We start from the raw sequence: 17,476 nt of genomic DNA on the forward strand, positions 1-17,476 counted from the left end.
AAACAAGTAATGTTTTCTTACCCACGTAAATGTGTTTCTTTACATCACAAAAGAACTTTAACATTAACACAGGAACATAGCGCATTTATTTAACAATTGTATTTACATGCAATTGACACTTCATTTATATGCACTTAAAATCTACATAGCTGGAGGCACACGTAATCGTGAGACATTACAGTAGGCATCAGCTTCACCTTAATTACAAACTTTGGCAGCATACAGTTTTAGCCATTAATTAAATCCTGCACATGGATTGCATAAACTTTGCATAATTGCATACAATTTAAATTTCAAATTCATGGCCTAATATAAAGTACAGGTGGGTTTCTTAATGTATTTTCGACACTAACATTTATTGTATTATATATTTCTGATTATCTGTCTTATAGACAGATACAGGGGACTCTAAGATGTAAACAGTGCATTGCAAGTATCTAACAAATGGCCTGTATTATGTCAAGTACTCACACTAAGCTCATGTACAACATACACACCAGTACACAGCTCAGGAGTCTTTGTAGTAGTTGTTGAAGTTGATGCGAAGAAGGAAATCCTCTAGATGAGGCTGGTAGCCTCGGTTCACCAGCTTGGTCACCACTGAGAGGAGAAAAAAAGAAACAAAGCATTTTGTAACTTTGTTTCGGAAACGTTCTGTACCTTTACATACGGTTAGAATTAGTTACAGTCTATTTAGTATGACAGTCCCTCTTTGTTTTGCTATCCCTTTGCTGTGGCTCAGTTAGGATATTATCTGTGGAAGTTTACAAAGGGAACGACACCTTAAGACAACTAAAGCCTCATTATCTTCAGATATACGTTTAGAAAGTATGTACAGTGTATACTGAAAGTATGTAGAGTGTGGTTTGTATCCCCACTTACACTGAAATCGCTTTAGGAGGGTATCTCTCAATAACAAGCATGAACAGGAAGAACAATTAAAGCCAGCAAAACCTCAATTAAATTAAGATAAGCCATAGCTGCAGCAAATACAAACTACTGATTAATCCCAAACCCTAGTGATCTAATCTATCATTAATCACCTCCTAACACATACAGACTCATTCAAACTAAGTTAGGCATTGTTTATTTCAATTTCCCAAAATAAAAAACAGACCGCTTTAAACAATAGTTTTTTGATTTTTTTTTTCATCGGCTATATATAATGTATATATAATTAAGCCTTTTTGAAAGTCTAAACTATTACCTTTCATCTAGAACCAGATGCATTAGTGATCATCCTCGGCTCATGTTAATCAAAGAGGAACCTGGCTTCATCTTAGACATTTCTTCTTTCCTATTTCCTCATTACAGCAAAAAAAGGTCTTAAGAAAACTACTGAAATGTGGCTGGATGGCTTAATTAATACCTCACATTTAGAGATTTGATAGGCTTTACAAATCAAACTTTCTCGATCCGATATAATTTAGCAACCCTTAAGTATGTTGCAGCTTACCGTACCATATAGCACACCATATTTCACAGTATCAAACTACTTGATACAAATATAGAAAACATATTCTGTGCTTACCTTTGAAAAGGAAGTGAGAGTAATACTTGAAGGTGTTGTACGACTGCTGCATGGCAATAAAGCTTGGGTGCACTGCCTCCCCCTGCTGGCTGCCCCAGGGCTGTGCGATCAGCTGGGCCCGAAACTTGAGGATCAGGCTGAAGATGCTGTGGATGATGTTCATGACCGGAGCTGCCTTCTCTGTCAGCAAACCCCTGGGGAGGCAAGGGAGTGCAAAGTTTAAGAAACACGACAAGGAACTTTAAAATGACTGTTCAGATGGGCTGACATTATACACAGATAAGTATGATACTAACAACCTCTCCTAATGAGATTAAATCATTCATCGGGTTCAAAAGTTAGCCTCACATCCAACTGGAATTTTAATGAACTTGTAACGAGGAGGTTGAATTAATTTTATATGAAATTATGGGTGCAGAGAGTGCAAATTCCGCTTGCTGTGCCTGTACACAGCCTAAAGAAACCAATTCACTCCCCTGCTTTTTTTTTGCATTTTGTATCTTGAAACCCAGATGGTTTAAATGAGATTTCAGCTCATTCAAAACACTTTACAGAACACCTTCTGTATATGAAGGGTCTGGGGTCCCAAAAGGTTGAACACACACTTCTTTATTTACTGCAACTATAAGTTGATTCAATTAGTCTAGTAAAAGAAGAAGCCAATTGTAAGGGACACATGCCGAGAATTTCTGTTTTTTACATTATAGCAAATTTCATATCTTTGGGTTTTGGACTGTTGGTTGTGTGTCCCGACCTGATTGTATGAGAAAACGGCTATTATGTGTTACTACAAAATACTCCCTTTTAGCTCAAATATTTGAATCTAATCTTTTAGATAACATTTTGAAACTGTGGGTTATTACAAAATTCCAATTTAATGCAGGCAGCCACACCAACCGATTCTAGCAAGAGGGTCCAAATACGAATTGGAAAATTATTATTTTAAGTTACGCTGAAAGTCGTGTGTGCAGAGTGACTTCCTGTAGAGACCTGCCGTTTAACTCGCATGCATTTTTAAATCCACACCGTGTACTCAGGTTACGTGTGTTGTAGTATTCTGCATGTGCTTATTTTATGTAGTTTATGCATGATGCAATCTTTGAGTTGACAAGGTTATCTGTGTCTGCGCTCACAGGCTAAATGCTGATAACAATGACAGCTGTGATCACTCAAAATCCTAAAAAGTTTTAAAAGTATTGCATTCAAGGGAAACGAGGACATGTGGTCCTGTTCCAAAAGGTCTTCTCCCATGCAACAAATTGAGGAAAAATACATCACCTATTTTGTGCATAGAGATAACAGCAAGCATTATATTGCAATACAGTAACATGTACGTATGCAGCTCCAGCCCTCACCTGAAGATGGCTCTGTTGAGGTAGTCTGCATGTGTACGGTGAATGGCGTCCAGGTCGTTGGCAGTGGCCAGCTTGGCTGTGAACTCGCTCCAGGACACTTGCAGGATCTGGTTGGCGATGTATCCCTGGATCACCTTGACAAAATGCTGCATTTCGTGTCTGTATAGCTGCAGCTGCCGAAACTGCACCGAGCGACCTGCACCTTTCACCAGCGCTGAGGGAAACAGAAATGGCCATGATCAGTGCTGCAGGGACTCAAAATAAACATTTGCTGGTTACAGATATTCAAAAAGGTGAAGATCTGCCGCTTTTCTGTGTCACATCACTGCTAAATCAATAGCTTTGGCCTCTTTATTCCTGATCACTTTGGGCACATGAATTAGTCATCAAAGTAATTTGGTATCTTAGCTATACTTACAATACAGACAGACCTTGGTTAATTGTATTATCATTCATTTTTTTCCCCATTGTGTAGTCCTGTTAGTCTTGCTCATGGTCAAACAATGCATTCTGAGTGCCGTATTAAGTAATCATCTGTATGTTCTCCTGGTGATCAGTAATATTGTTTTAGTTGCTGAGGTTTACATCCCCTTTAATACCTTAAAACTTTGTTTTTTCCTTTCAGGGTATCCTTTTAAGTAGTCTGGGCACAGGCTTTCACTGATCAATACTATCCAACCCACTGAGGCAGAGGCACACTGTTTTACAACAGCCCACTGCTAGGAGATGGGATTTGTATAAATAAAACAAAAGAATGGCAGCATTCTCCTTAATGAATATTTTATAAACAGTTGAAGCGCAATCTTAACTCTTCCTTCTCAGAGGTAAAGTGGAGTGTGAGCTGGCCCTGTATCGCCGGCTCCCACTGTCTCACCTGTTCTCTTGAGGTGGAACCAGACCTCACGGAGGCTCCACACCATGTGTTTGAGCTGCAGCAGGAACGAGAACAGACGGTTGTACTTGTTTTCGGCGCAGTACGTGATGATGCGAAAATGTGCGCGCAGTCGACCTGGGAGATGAACACGCCGAAAAAAAACAGTGCGAAAGTGTGAGAGCGAGTGAGTGTAAAAGAAAGTGAAGGAAAAAGGACAAGAACTTAGGAAGAACAGGTAAAAGAGGGAATGCCAAATGAGGCGAAGGCAACAAAATAACAGAAGATAAAGGTTAAGAGAGATGTTAATAGAAGAGGTAAAGATGGAGTGAGAGAAAGGGGGAGAGAAAAGGTACAAGATGGAGTTTCAGCAGGAGAGGGAACAGTCAGGAGGGTGAAGAACACGGAACAATATGTGCAGCATGAGTAACTGTGCATGTATTCTAAAAAGACTCAACTCCAATCAAAGTTCAGCCATTTAAGTGCTTGATGCACTCATTTTCCACACCCAGAGCAGTTTGTCAAGACAAGACAGGTTGTCACATTTAAGCTGCCACTCATGCTGAGACAAGGGCACTCATGCAAGCGTACACACTCTGTTACTCACATCATTAAAACATACTGCCTCACCTTGTAGCGGAGCTCCAGACAGTTGAGAGAATCGGGGGCGTGTGGGTGGAAGGTCTCCGGGAGGAAGCGCAGGGCGAAGGTAAAGTTACCTGCTAAGGGGGTGTCCCCATGCAAGCTGTACTGCAGGGCCTTACTGAGGATGGAGTTCAGGACCAGGGGGGTCAGCAGCTCACCGGGAGTCTGGCCACTGCCCAGCTGGGTGGAGGAGACATTTGTCAAATAAATACACAAAGGTCAAACATGGATGACTACACATACCTCTTCACCGGTCTTTTCCAATGTGCTATCAAGGCCCAAAATTGGCTGGTTTTCATTGCAAACAAACACTGCGTGTAGCTAATTACAATGATAGCTCGCTTTCCGGTTGAAGGTGTGCTCATCAGTGAGATCAGCTGTGTTTGTGTTTGGCTGGAACAAAAACCTTCTGTCTCATGGGCCTCAAGAGACAGATGTACATGAATGTTTCTGCAGAACTGCACCAAGGTGTTCGCAAAGGCTGTGCTTTTTATTTCCACCAGAAAGCATGGGCTCGGAAGTAGTCTAGGAATCTAAGCAGTGATGCATCATGTGCGGCAAAAGTGGAATAGAGACACATCAGATATAATGCGTACTACTCGTAAGACGGCTATAATTGATATTTTGAATGTGTCCAATTAAATTGGGAAAACATTGTGAGTGACAGAGTGATTAACTTACAGACAATTATCACCTGAATCTGCAACTCCCCTCAGCTTTAGTTTTTCAGCTCACTGTTTAGCTGTCAGACCCACAACTTTACTGTTTTGGCTACTCTCACCGCTCTTGTAGTATTGTTTTCGGAAGTAGCAGGCAACTACGTGAGTAATATAGCTCTAAAAACTCTCCGATATTTCTGTCAGGAGTTGGTAGAGTAAATATTGGACCTACATTCGCCAGGTGGCCAGAAACACAACTCTAAATGAATGATAATGTTGCTCTGTGTAACTGCTGGATGTGTAAATAAGCAACTGTTTGCTAACATGTTCACTTTGTCAACTTAAAAGCTGATGATATGTCAATGTTGTGTTCACAACAAGCAAGGCTGTAAAGAAAATATTGACATATTGATATAGAGTATCATAGAGTACCATAGAGTTTTTACGGTGAACGTCTTAGCAAACAGTTGCTTATTTGTTGGGGATTTTCTTTGGTGCCCATGAAGAATCAATGAAATTATCAGGGAGACTGAGATGGTGCACAAGACCTTTTATTCAAAAGATTTGAGTTAAATATTCAAAGTAACTGAAATTAATACAGTGTCAGATTCTTATATAGAGATCGTCCACCCTTCTTTTCTCCAAACAAACGGGGCTTGGCACTCACCTCGGAAAACACACCCCAGAATAGCTAAACATCTCCACATACCAAAATAGGACCTTGACCTTCCTGGCGACCTGATGAATATCCAATATTCACTCTATTTTAACTCTGTTTTTGATCTCACTCCTGGAGGGAAATATCTGGACCATAAACTAAAACAATAAGTTAAAAAGGCACGGAAACTCCTCTGTGGGTTTGTCACAACGAGCAACCACTTTCACACAACACAGTTATACAGTCTATTATTACCGTCGCCAAGGAGGTTATGTTTTTGGTCCGATTTGGCCGTTTGTTTGTCAGCAGGATTATGGAAAAACTATTGCCATGATTTTTATGAAACTTGGTGGAAGGGTGTAACATGGGCAAGAAAGAACCAATTACATTTTGGAGCGGATCCAAATCACGGGGCGAATACACTAATTATTTTTCACTTCCGTTAACATTGCGAGGTAGGGCATGCCTTGGTGGAGGTCTGCGCCCTCCGAGTGCCCTTTTAGTTAATATAAAAATATTGATGAGAGCAGCTTTTAGAATGGTCAGTTTTGGTTGGACATTTTCACAACAGTTAACCACTTTTTGAGAAGCTACGTGTGGTATAACTGCAATACACAGGTTCTAGGATTCTATATTACATTTTGCAGCAGACAATGGGAACTCTCACACAAGGCGTTCACCAGGGAATGACACCAGAGAGTCGGGTAATTTCCTCTAGAACCTAGATCCCTCCACCTGTGGCGCATACATTTTTAAATAACTGCCAACTCTGTGTGCGCCTAGGGTATTATTAAGTATGTACTTAGTAGTTTATGCATACAATCATTTAGTTAACAAGGTTACCTGCACCTGTTCTCAGATGGGTTTCTAAGGCTAAAAGGCAGATAACACTAAATACATGCAAAACATTTTTTTTATTATTGTGATGCATACAAGGGGAGACAAGGACATTTGGCCTTCCAATATGTCCTCTGTCCTCTGCTAGTATACAATAAATAAAAAATATTTCACCCTTATTTTCTGCATAGAGATGAATGAGCTTCACCTTTTCAAAGAGCAGATCGCTGAGGGACTGTGCAAACTCGCCATCCTCCATCAGCAGGAAGTGGCGCAGTGCCTCAAAGTGTCTCTCCACCCCCAACTCCACAAAGAAGTAGTCCACCACCGCCTTGTTCACCAATGACACACTAGAGAAGGAAGGTGGAGGAGAGAATGACCAAGATAAAGAGAGAAAACACTTCTGAGACAAGAATCAGGACTGAAAAAATGATGCTGACTTGCATATTTGATACAGGTTGTGAGGATGATTGACATCCGCTCGGGAGAAAGCTCAGGGAGGATACGGGTGTTTTTCACTTCCCTCCCACTGCTTTAAATTATTCCTAAGCAATTCACATTTATATAACAGTGGGGTATAGGGGAGGCTGTCTTTAACTGAAAAGTCAGCAGGGAAGATATGAAAATAGAGTTGAAAATCTCTTGCAAACTTCACAGTGTAGGGATCAAAATGTGTTAATAAAAATGTAGAGCTGTGAATTCCAACTCTAAATATACTGCACGCCCTCTGTGTCCATAAAGGGATGAGAAATCCTTTACACACAAAGGCTAAACTGCACAGTGTGCAGAAAACATTACAGGTGAAGACTGACAAGCTTGTCTGGAGTTCTGGTGCAATTTCAAACAGAAAAAGGATCCTACAAAAATGGAAAGTAATAAGAATTTAAATTATTCCTCCAGTGCAGAAAGTGCACTCAACTACAGTTTAAGTGGCCTGAAGTAGCAGAAAAATTAGAAGAGATCAGTGAGAGCTTCACACCTGCATTTGTCTTAAACATAGTTTTTGGCTTCCAGGTAAAATAGTAATGTCTTTGTCATACACTCAAAACACATACTTATAAACAATAACTCACAAATGTGATGTTTTGAATCCCTCTCTACCACAAAACAGACACTTTCCTCTTGTTGCTTTCATTCAGTCAGACACTCACTGTGTGATCAGTGGGGTAGTGACGGCCTGTTTTATCAGAACTGGCAGAGAAACCATCTCGCTGAGTTGGACAACAGTGGTGTCTGTGGCTCTGCGGAGTGTGTGGTCCATAGGAAGGCCCCAGGGTCCCCGAGTTACCTGCTTCAGCAGCTGACACTCTGGGGACGAAGCTGGGGGAAAGGGAGATGACAGGCATGTTTGCTGAATACATATCACTCTCACAAGTGCAGAAAGCTGTGGCGTTTTAAATAGTGTGATGAAAATATATTAGTATGTAAAGCTGAATGAAAAAGAAACAGAAGTATTATTTTAGCTAGTTTGAAACATGTATGAAATAGTTTAATTATATATTATATAATATTTATAGGCAGCTCATTTTCATAATATTACTATTTTGATAATTAATAAATCATTTTTCTTTGTAAAATTGCCAAAAATGATCAATTTTCCATGTCCCAATGTTCCGCTTTCTCAAATGTCAAAAGTCACTGGTTCTCTAAGTCTTCTATGATATTAAACTGAATATCTTTAGGTGTTTCGATGGGCGGACAAAACAATACATTTGAATATGTGAACTTGGGCTTTTCACTATTTTCTAAAATGTCATGAACTAAACTATTAATAGAAAAAGAAAATAATAGTTAGTTGCAGCCCTAAAACTAAGGTCTTAAAGTGATGGTTCGGAGTAATTTCACCCTAGGGTCCTTTGCACCATGACCTCGAGCCAAACACCCCCCAAAAGCTTTTTTCACCTGGGTCGAACATTGGGAGAGTTAGCGTTGAGTAGCGTTATCAGATGAATAGCTTAGCGCAGGGGCTAATGGACCCACGTTTGTATCTCGTAAATGACCCCACTAATAATGCCCATAATGATACCAAACGTCTACACTAGTACAAATAGGTTATGCACTCATAAAACGATGGATTGGAAAGTTTGTAAGTACACCAGAAGTTTACGAACACTTGCCTGCTCTCTTCTGCTAGCTGCTGCTACTGCTACCTGCAGTTAGACGAGTGCTTAGGGCAGTCTACAAATTACTACACCGAAAAGAGATACAACAAAAATATTTATTAATTTAATGATTAAATAAGGTAATGTCTCCAAACTTACCTCAATTATTACTTGTCTCCTGCTAGTTATACTACAGCACTTACTTAAAAAAAAAAAAAAAGTTAAATTAAAAAATATTTTTGTTGCATCTCTTTTCGGTGTTGTAATTTGTAGACGTCCCTAAGCATTCGTCTTACAGCAGCAACAACCATAGCAGAGAGCAGAAGCCAGCAGGCAAGTGTTATTTACATAAAATTCTGGTGTACTTACAAACTTTCCAATCCATCGTTTTATGAGTGCATAACCTATATGTACTAGTGTAGACGTTTGGTATCATTTTGGGCATTATTAGTGGGGTCATTACGATACACAGTGGAGATCCATTAGCCCCCGCGCCCCCTATTCAGCTGATAACGCCTACTAATAACTCTCTATCGACAAAGCTTTCTGAAAAAGGTGTTTGGCTCGAGGTCATGGTGCAGTTGGTAGGTAATACTCCGAATTTCATCACTTTAAAATGTGTTGATTTATCTCAAAGAGAACATTCAACACCTCTCTGACACAATTGCAACAAAAATAAAACATAAGAGCTGCACAGTTGATCGTGTTTAATGCAGGGTTGCATTTTGTCCATAGACTATATTTATATTATAGTCCCTACATAATCAGGGCCCCTAACTTTGATCAGTAGTGTGGAAGATGTATTTGGCTGACTGATTTCATGGAGATCCTGGAAGCTGGCATGAATAATAGCAGCATGACACACAGAGAGAAAAAGGCAGATATTACTCCAATGAACCATGATGCATCCCACCCAGACTTAATACCCTTATGAAATATCACTGCTTTGTATACAACCTCTGTGCCTGCTGATGGAGGAAATATTTAACAGCCTCTGGAAATGCTTCTCTTCTGAACATTTAGAAAGGCTTGTTTTAATTTACATGAAGCTCCACTGCTGTAAGGTGTATCATTTTCATTATTCTGCAATTTGACATGTTTTGCTCTATTTCACAAGTTGTTTCATTTCTAATTTAGTCATTTCATTCATACACATATACATATATATATATATATATATATATACATATACATATATATATATATATATATATATTATATACATATATAAAAAACATATATATATATATATAAATATAATATATATAAATATAATATATACAAATATACATATATATATACATATATACATATATATATATACATATATATATTATATACATATATATATATAATATATATAAATATATATATATATAATATATATATATACATACATACATACATTTATTTATATATACATACATACATACATATATATATATATATACACACACATACATACATACATACATATATATATATATATTCTTTTTTTTTTCTTCTTCATATATTAACATCAGAGTTAACAGGCCGCACATTTAGTACAACTCAGCTTTTACCATGTAGACATGCTCATATTCTTCAATTAAGACTACAGGCTACTATCACAAGATCAGAGGAGCCCATTTAATGGTACTGTAGGCTACAGCCCTTTTTGTTAATAAATGAAAGGGTTAGACTTTGTTTTAGGTGTTTAGTCTCATCTAAATTCAGTCTATAAGAAAGGGCAGCAGTCTTGCACTTTTTTGGTCATTTGTTATAGGTAGAAGCAAGACCATCAATTTTAAGAGACAAAATTATTAAATTCTTTTCAATTTATGAGCAAATAATTTACTTTTGTTCTTTGATTTATGATTGGAATACAGTACCTACTTTACTTCGGTTGTACTGTGAAATTAGCCAATTTGAAGTGTTGAAATAAGGCTTTAAATAAAGTTTCTGCTTCTGCTACTGAGATGGCACTATTAAGGGTAACCACAACCTTATACAAAATATGCACTCTGGAAATAAAAAAGCTCTGGTTTTGCCAGATTTTAGTTTAATTTGTGATATTATGGGACATACGATTGTAATGGTTTGTCTTCTCATTGTTCTTGACTAATTGCATTCCTATCTAAAAGTTAATTTGCTCTCCTACAGAGTTAAAATGTGGAGTTCCTCAGGGTCCTGTTTTGGATCCCCTTCTGTTTTCTATTCAGATGCTGTGCAATTATTTGTAGTAACATTGTGTCTAGAACTGCGGCCAGACTGCTCAAATTCCCCTTTTCATGTACAAAAATATTCATGTCTTGAACATCACATTGCCCACATTAACTATGTGCCAAATGAACCATCATCTTTGGACCAGTCGTATGTTTTCAACTAACCCATTAGGTTGTAGCAGTCTTCGTATTTTTCCACCTCGTACTGAGCACACAAAGCCAAGAGATATTCCTGCTCAGACTTTTCTCCAGGGGACAAACCGAAGCCTGCTGCCCAGGACCCCATGAACTCAACCAGCTGCTCACCAGGGCTGTCCGACTTAGAACCTGAAGATAGATGTAGAACAATTATTTTAACATATAACACAATTTTCATTGACATTTTTAGGCACAATTAACACCTATGCATTAGAGCAAAAAGTATCATATTTATCTTTCAAAGTCTAGATTCATATTTTATTAATAATAATAATAAGTTTCTGTTGACATCAATTGACAAAAACTCAACAGTAAAACAAAACAGTTATTAGTTTAAATGTAAATAGCAAATTTAGCTTTGTATGAAAATTGAAGACAAGGTAAAGGGTATTATATTCCAGCCCTAATTTATTTATTTTATTCTTTATTTCTACTTGTCGAGATCATCTCATCAAAAAAAAATGTCTTTCAAAAAAAGAAAATACAAGATCAAGTTTATTGATCTGAATTACACCTGATTTAAAGAACGTAACATCTTATACTATCTCAAGCTTACTAAGTGGAGCTTAAGTGTGCCTCACAAATGCAGAATGTTTATCACCTACATATTATTCATTACCTCTGCCATCTTCATTGTCGTCTGTCTTCTGCTGATTTAAGCTGCCTTTGCCCTTCACCACACACCCAACTGCGAGTGAAGAATCTGATGAGTGGCCATAGGTGCTGCCTGGTAGTGCAGAGGCTTGTGGCTCTGTCCCCAACACCACACAACCCACCCCCAGGGTTGAATCAGAGGAGTGGCCGTAGGTGCTGCCGGGTAGTTGTGATGGAAGTGGTTCAGTTTTGGACACAACACATCCAACGCCTAAATTTGAGTCTGAAGAATGACCATAGGCACTGCCAGGTAGAGGACAACGTTTGGGTCCGTCTCCTGAAACTACACATCCACCTCCCAATCCTGAGTCTGAAGAATGACCATAAGCACTGCCAGGTAGAGGACAACGTTTGGGTTCATCTCCTGAAACTACACATCCACCACCTAACCCTGAGTCTGAAGAATGACCATAAGCACTGCCAGGTAGAGGAGAACGTTTGGGTTCTTCTCCTGAAACTACACATCCACCACCTAACCCTGAGTCTGAGGAGTGACCATAAGAGCTTCCAGGTAGAACAGACAAGGCGGGTTCAGTTCCAGACACCACACAGCCTGATTGAAGCATGCAGTCTGAGGCATGCCCATGTTTACTCTCACGAGGCCTTGCTTCAGGTATGTTAGACAGAAACTCGCCCACTTTTATATTAGCATCAGAGGAGTGACCGTGGATGTTGGGAGCAGGAAGTGGCACGACAACATCTGAGATATTTTCTCCAACTTTAATGTGGGCATCTGAACTGTGACCATGAACGTTTGGAAAGGGCAGAGGGGCAACTATATCTGAAACATTTTCCCCAACTTTAATGTGAGCATCAGAAGATTGACTGTGAAGACTGGAGGAAGGTAGAGAAGCATCAACTTCCAAAATATGTTCTCCAATTTTGATATGGGAATCTGAGGCATAACCGTGGACGTTAGGGGATGGAAGAGGAGCAGTTACCTCTGATACAAGTTGTCCAACCTTTACGCGAGCATCAGAGGAATGCCCATGGACTCTAGGTAAAGAATGCTGGGCAACGACATCTAAAACCAGCTCTCCAGCTTTAAGGCGAGCACTGGGGAGATGAACATTTGGCAAATAATTATTATCACCAGCTTTATCTTGAGCATCTGAGCTGCGGTCTTGAGTGCTTGGGTTAGGATTTGCATCAGGTGGCTCAATCCCACCACAGTCAGAAAGACTTGTCACTGCTTTGTAACGACAATTACCCTTGCCACTTTCTTCTGGTGTGGTGGACAAAGCTGCATCAAGCACATCATTGTCTTTATTTGCCTCTTTACTTTCTAAATTCCCCATTTCAATGATCACAGATGCAATTTCCGCCTGCTTGTTGTCAGTCATAGAGCCACTCCCATCTACTAACTGCACTGAGGCTTGAGAGGGATGTCCATAAATGCTTGCTTTAGATGTATTCTGAAGCTCCTCTGGGGTGTACTGGCCTAGCGTAAAGCTGGATTTGGAGGGTTGGCCAAAGGGGCTAGCTTTGGGGAGACAATCCTGGACTTGAGACATGTTCTCTCCTATGAGGATGTGAGAAAAAGAGGGATGGTTTTGGATCAAGTCAGGCTGGATTGCAGGTCCCCAGCGAGGTTGGGGCTGGACTGAGGCTTGACCTGTGATACCTTCAAGTGGACTAAAGGGGGCACTGAAGTCATAGTCTACTAGCTGTGCTGTAGGACACACTTCAGGTAGGTCAGAGCCAATCTCCTGTAGGGCGATGTCTACCTGCTGACTGTTAGGATTTGGTGACTTAGGAAGAAAATCATTGACGTCAACGTTCTCAGAGATGAGTGCGAGGTTAACTGTAAGGTGGGTGAGGGTAGGTGAAGATGGGTCAGGTGATACACCATCAGATTCTTGAGTCTCCGCTGGCTGCTGCTCAGACAGATGCTGAGTGGGAGATTCCTGTTGAGAGACAATGCTAATGAGCACACACTGAGCATAATTAAGTGGAAAGAAATGTTTTTTTAAAACAGTGTGCTGTCATACCAGTGTTGGTTGTAGTGCAGTCTGTTGTGCTGAGGTAACAGGTGGAAACACTTTGATGGGAGGTCTCTTCTGGCCTAAAGGATATTTCTCTAGCATTGCCTAGAAAAGAAGAGCGCTTTGGTTAAAATGACTTCTCTTACCTTAAATCTTTAATATATTTTCCTTGGCCTCTGTGTGCGTTATTACATTACAAACCTGAGTCTGCTGCCTGTCATGCATGAAGAACTGAGCCCGGGGTTCATCAAGTCTCATTCGCTGCACCCGCCACATGGCCCGTCTCTCTCTGCGAGCTGCATCCTCTGACAGACGGCTGTACTGAGCTATCAGCTCCTTCCTACAATGTGAGTGTAGAAACACACAAAGTGTCTAGGAAAGGGCCATGCAGAGCTGCAAATAACGACTATTTCCATGATCGATTCATCTCTTTTCTTGATTAGTCAATTAATCATTTAGACTGAAAAATGTCAGAAAATAGCCAATCGCAATAACCAAAATCAAAGTGGATAGCTTCATATCAGTACTCAACTCGATAAGGATAGCCAAAATTAATATTCACTACTTTTCTTAAACACAGATTGACTGATGTAATTTCTGCCGACAAGTCTGATATTCCATCATACTATAAATAATGTCTTATTTGAATACTGAATCATTTATATTCAAATTTGAGTGCAACTCATCCAGCAATCAGTGTTCTTTCTACTCTTCGATGATAAGCTTTCATGTGCATGTGCTCAAGAGGGACTCTTAGAAGCATATTGGTCTGCAATAAGCCTGTGTGTGAATATGTGCGTTCAGGCTCCAAATTCAATTATGAGCAATTTCCTTAACCCATATGAAAAATAAGTTTTTTTTAACTCAATGAAAGACTTATTTTCAGTTTATATGGAATATTTATACAGCACATCCCACATGACAAGGTACTTAAATCCTGAAACTCTGCAACAAATACTACTGCAAGGCAGAAATGGTAAAGGAAGCGATCTAACTAACAACTTTTAGCCATCTTATGGAAATCCACTTATGCCATGCTCGCATTACAGACTCTGATCACATTTACTCATGCTGCGCCATCATGCCGTTATCCCAACTGCATGGAAATTCAGCACAAGCCCAGCTGCTGAAATACCCGGCCTGCTCAGATGGAATTGATGTCCCATCATGTTTGTACACATAGTCAGTTAATATATTCTGGATCAAATAAAATCTTAACAGAAATTAATCAATCACCAAAAAACATTTAAATCTCTAGTAGCGGCTGTAAAAGCAGTCAGACCTGGCTCTCTGCTCCAGTTGCTCCTCGAGGGCTTGTAGTCTTTTTTCTCTGTCCCTCAGCTCTCTGGCAAAGCTGAAGTCATCCTCCTCCTGCTTCTTTGTGGCTACGCTTCGCCACTGGTGACACACACACACACACACACACACACACACACACACACACACACACACACACACACACACACACACACACACACACACACACACACACACACACACACACACACACACACACACACACACACACACACACACACACACAGAGAGACATTGAAAGGCTGTGGGTGTATGAATCCAAATTAGTTTTTGCATTATTCTCTCCCAAACATACATTTCTGATCCTTAGGAATAAACCTACTGTATTATCACCTGAATCTGGAGCTCCCCTCAGTTAAGCTCATTATTTAGCTGTACAACTTTACTGTTTTGGTTCACTCTCGTAGCGCTACAGCAGGCAGCTGTTTTAAGCCAAAAACACTCTGTACACTACATGCTCAGCACCAAATGGACAGTTAGCGACTAGCTGGTGAACATAGTAGAGCATTTCGCAGCTAAAGAGCCAGATATTTCACTTAGGAGTTGGCAGAGACAACACAACTCCAAATTAATGATGTTGCTCTGTGTCTGCTAGATTTGTAAATAGTAACTGTTTGCTAACAAGTTTGCCATATCGACTTAAAAGGTGATTTTGTGCTCACAACTAAAAGAAATTATATTTCTTTGCAAGTTTAACATTCGATCATTGTCGAAATATAAGACAGTCTTGTTTTGGTCTCTCTTCCTCCAACACACCATATTTTCTTACTCTCTTACAGACACATGCTCACCATCTCACACACACACACACACACACACACACACACACACACACACACACACACACACACACACACACACACACACACACACACACACACACACACACACACACACACACACACACACACACACACACACACACACACACACACACACACCTCTTGCTCCTGCTCCAGGTGCTGTTTCAGCTCCTCAAAACGCTCCTTCTTCTTGGCCTCCTCAGCCAGACGTTGTGACACCTGGCGCCCTACAGGAGTCGAGAAAGATAACAGTGGGCTGCTTACCTCCTCCCCCACGTAGAAAAGTACATAGCATCTCTGTCTCTCTCACACGCACGCACACACAAAACAACATCACCATCTGCCTCATGCAAACACACAAATATACCTATGCCAAGACACGCATAGAGCATCAGGCCAGACTTTCCACCACCCTTCCCACACTTTGCCACACATCTTTTGTAGTAAGAAGTAAGAAATGATGGGATGAGGAGTTTGCTGAACTGTACAAGCGATGATAAGATTTCAGTAGCCCATAGTGCTGTAAGCCATTCAAAGCATTCCTCACTGCTATTGCACCTGTGCATCTCTGCTGCTCTCCTGAGGGGGGCTAATGGAGCTGAAGGAAACTCTCGTAGTCAAGAAGCGTGTGTGGGTTATACGGGAGAGTGCATATACATTAAGCAGTATGCAAAGTTATGCAGTGAATGTGTGTGTGTGTGTGTGTGTGTGTGTAACACTAACCGCGGATGCTCTCCAGGGTTTTGGCCGCTGACTCTCTGACCTGATTGATCAGCTCCTGGCGTGCCTGCTCTGCTCGCTGGGCCTTACAATAGACAGACAAGAAATCATCATTAACAAAGATCTATCCGGCTGCCCTGTAGCTCACCTCTCCTCCCCCCACACCTCTGCAAGTCTGCCAGCACACACACGATATAGGTGACACACACCAGGTTGTTACACTAAATCAAGCAGCGTGCAAGCCCCAGACTTCAGCTGCACAATTATGACGACTCGCTGCTGAAATTCTCAGTACTTGAGGGGCAGGGTCCCCATCATGGATCATGTTATGTAAAAAAATAAAAAATAAACTCCTCTCTTTGTCTCGCTCTTAAGGGACAATACCTGTGTAATGACTTATCTGAGTGTCTTAAAGGGAGCTTAAAACTGCAGTTTTGCCTTCTTTCCCTGAAGTTTAAGCTCCCCTTGATTTTTAAAAATTCATTTAAATAGCAGAGACAAAATGGTGTCTTTATTAGGGTAATACGCCATGTTGACTGCCATGTCTACTAAAATGGGAACACATTCTTATATCTTAAGAGCAGCAATATTAACAAATGCTCATACTTGAGAAGATGTGTAAAAATACATCACAAGTAAGATGCTACTGCATGGAAACAAAACACATGAGTATCAGTACTTGCTCCTCCCTGCTGATGGCGCTGTGCTTAGCAACCCGCTCCATGCGTCCGCGGTACACAGCACAGTCCCTCTCGATGTCCTCCACCTCCCGGAGGGAGAAGGTGACAGCAATGCGAGGCACCGGCAGCTCCGACCAGCAGATGTAGTGCTGTGGACACACCGTTAACAGAAAGTTAGTACTAAAAAGAAGGCGGCTTGTTGTTTTAAGAGTTAATCCTGATGTCTTATTTTGATCCCAAATGTTTATTCTTGAGCA

The 17,476-nt window shown here is 40.4% G+C and overlaps 1 protein-coding gene across 1 annotated transcript in view; it reads right to left on the bottom strand.

The window, feature by feature from the left end:
* Nucleotides 1-66: 66 nt before the first annotated feature.
* tubgcp6 (tubulin, gamma complex associated protein 6) overlaps nucleotides 67-17,476 on the bottom strand; it is a 28,190-nt gene continuing 10,780 nt past the window's right edge. The window contains exons 11-26 of the mRNA XM_039807938.1: nucleotides 17,219-17,368; nucleotides 16,543-16,624; nucleotides 15,958-16,046; nucleotides 14,982-15,097; nucleotides 13,901-14,039; nucleotides 13,706-13,804; nucleotides 11,680-13,621; nucleotides 11,028-11,189; nucleotides 7,708-7,876; nucleotides 6,765-6,906; nucleotides 4,388-4,582; nucleotides 4,303-4,319; nucleotides 3,761-3,876; nucleotides 2,887-3,100; nucleotides 1,532-1,725; nucleotides 67-600 (exon numbers count right to left, since the gene is read on the bottom strand). Of these exons, the coding sequence (XP_039663872.1) occupies nucleotides 509-600; nucleotides 1,532-1,725; nucleotides 2,887-3,100; nucleotides 3,761-3,876; nucleotides 4,303-4,319; nucleotides 4,388-4,582; nucleotides 6,765-6,906; nucleotides 7,708-7,876; nucleotides 11,028-11,189; nucleotides 11,680-13,621; nucleotides 13,706-13,804; nucleotides 13,901-14,039; nucleotides 14,982-15,097; nucleotides 15,958-16,046; nucleotides 16,543-16,624; nucleotides 17,219-17,368 (3,918 nt within the window). The 3' untranslated portion in view covers nucleotides 67-508. The remainder of the gene's footprint in view (nucleotides 601-1,531; nucleotides 1,726-2,886; nucleotides 3,101-3,760; nucleotides 3,877-4,302; nucleotides 4,320-4,387; nucleotides 4,583-6,764; nucleotides 6,907-7,707; nucleotides 7,877-11,027; nucleotides 11,190-11,679; nucleotides 13,622-13,705; nucleotides 13,805-13,900; nucleotides 14,040-14,981; nucleotides 15,098-15,957; nucleotides 16,047-16,542; nucleotides 16,625-17,218; nucleotides 17,369-17,476) is intronic.

Source organism: Perca fluviatilis, chromosome 8 (genome assembly GCF_010015445.1).
Source record: "Perca fluviatilis chromosome 8, GENO_Pfluv_1.0, whole genome shotgun sequence".
Lineage (NCBI taxonomy): Eukaryota > Metazoa > Chordata > Actinopteri > Perciformes > Percidae > Perca > Perca fluviatilis.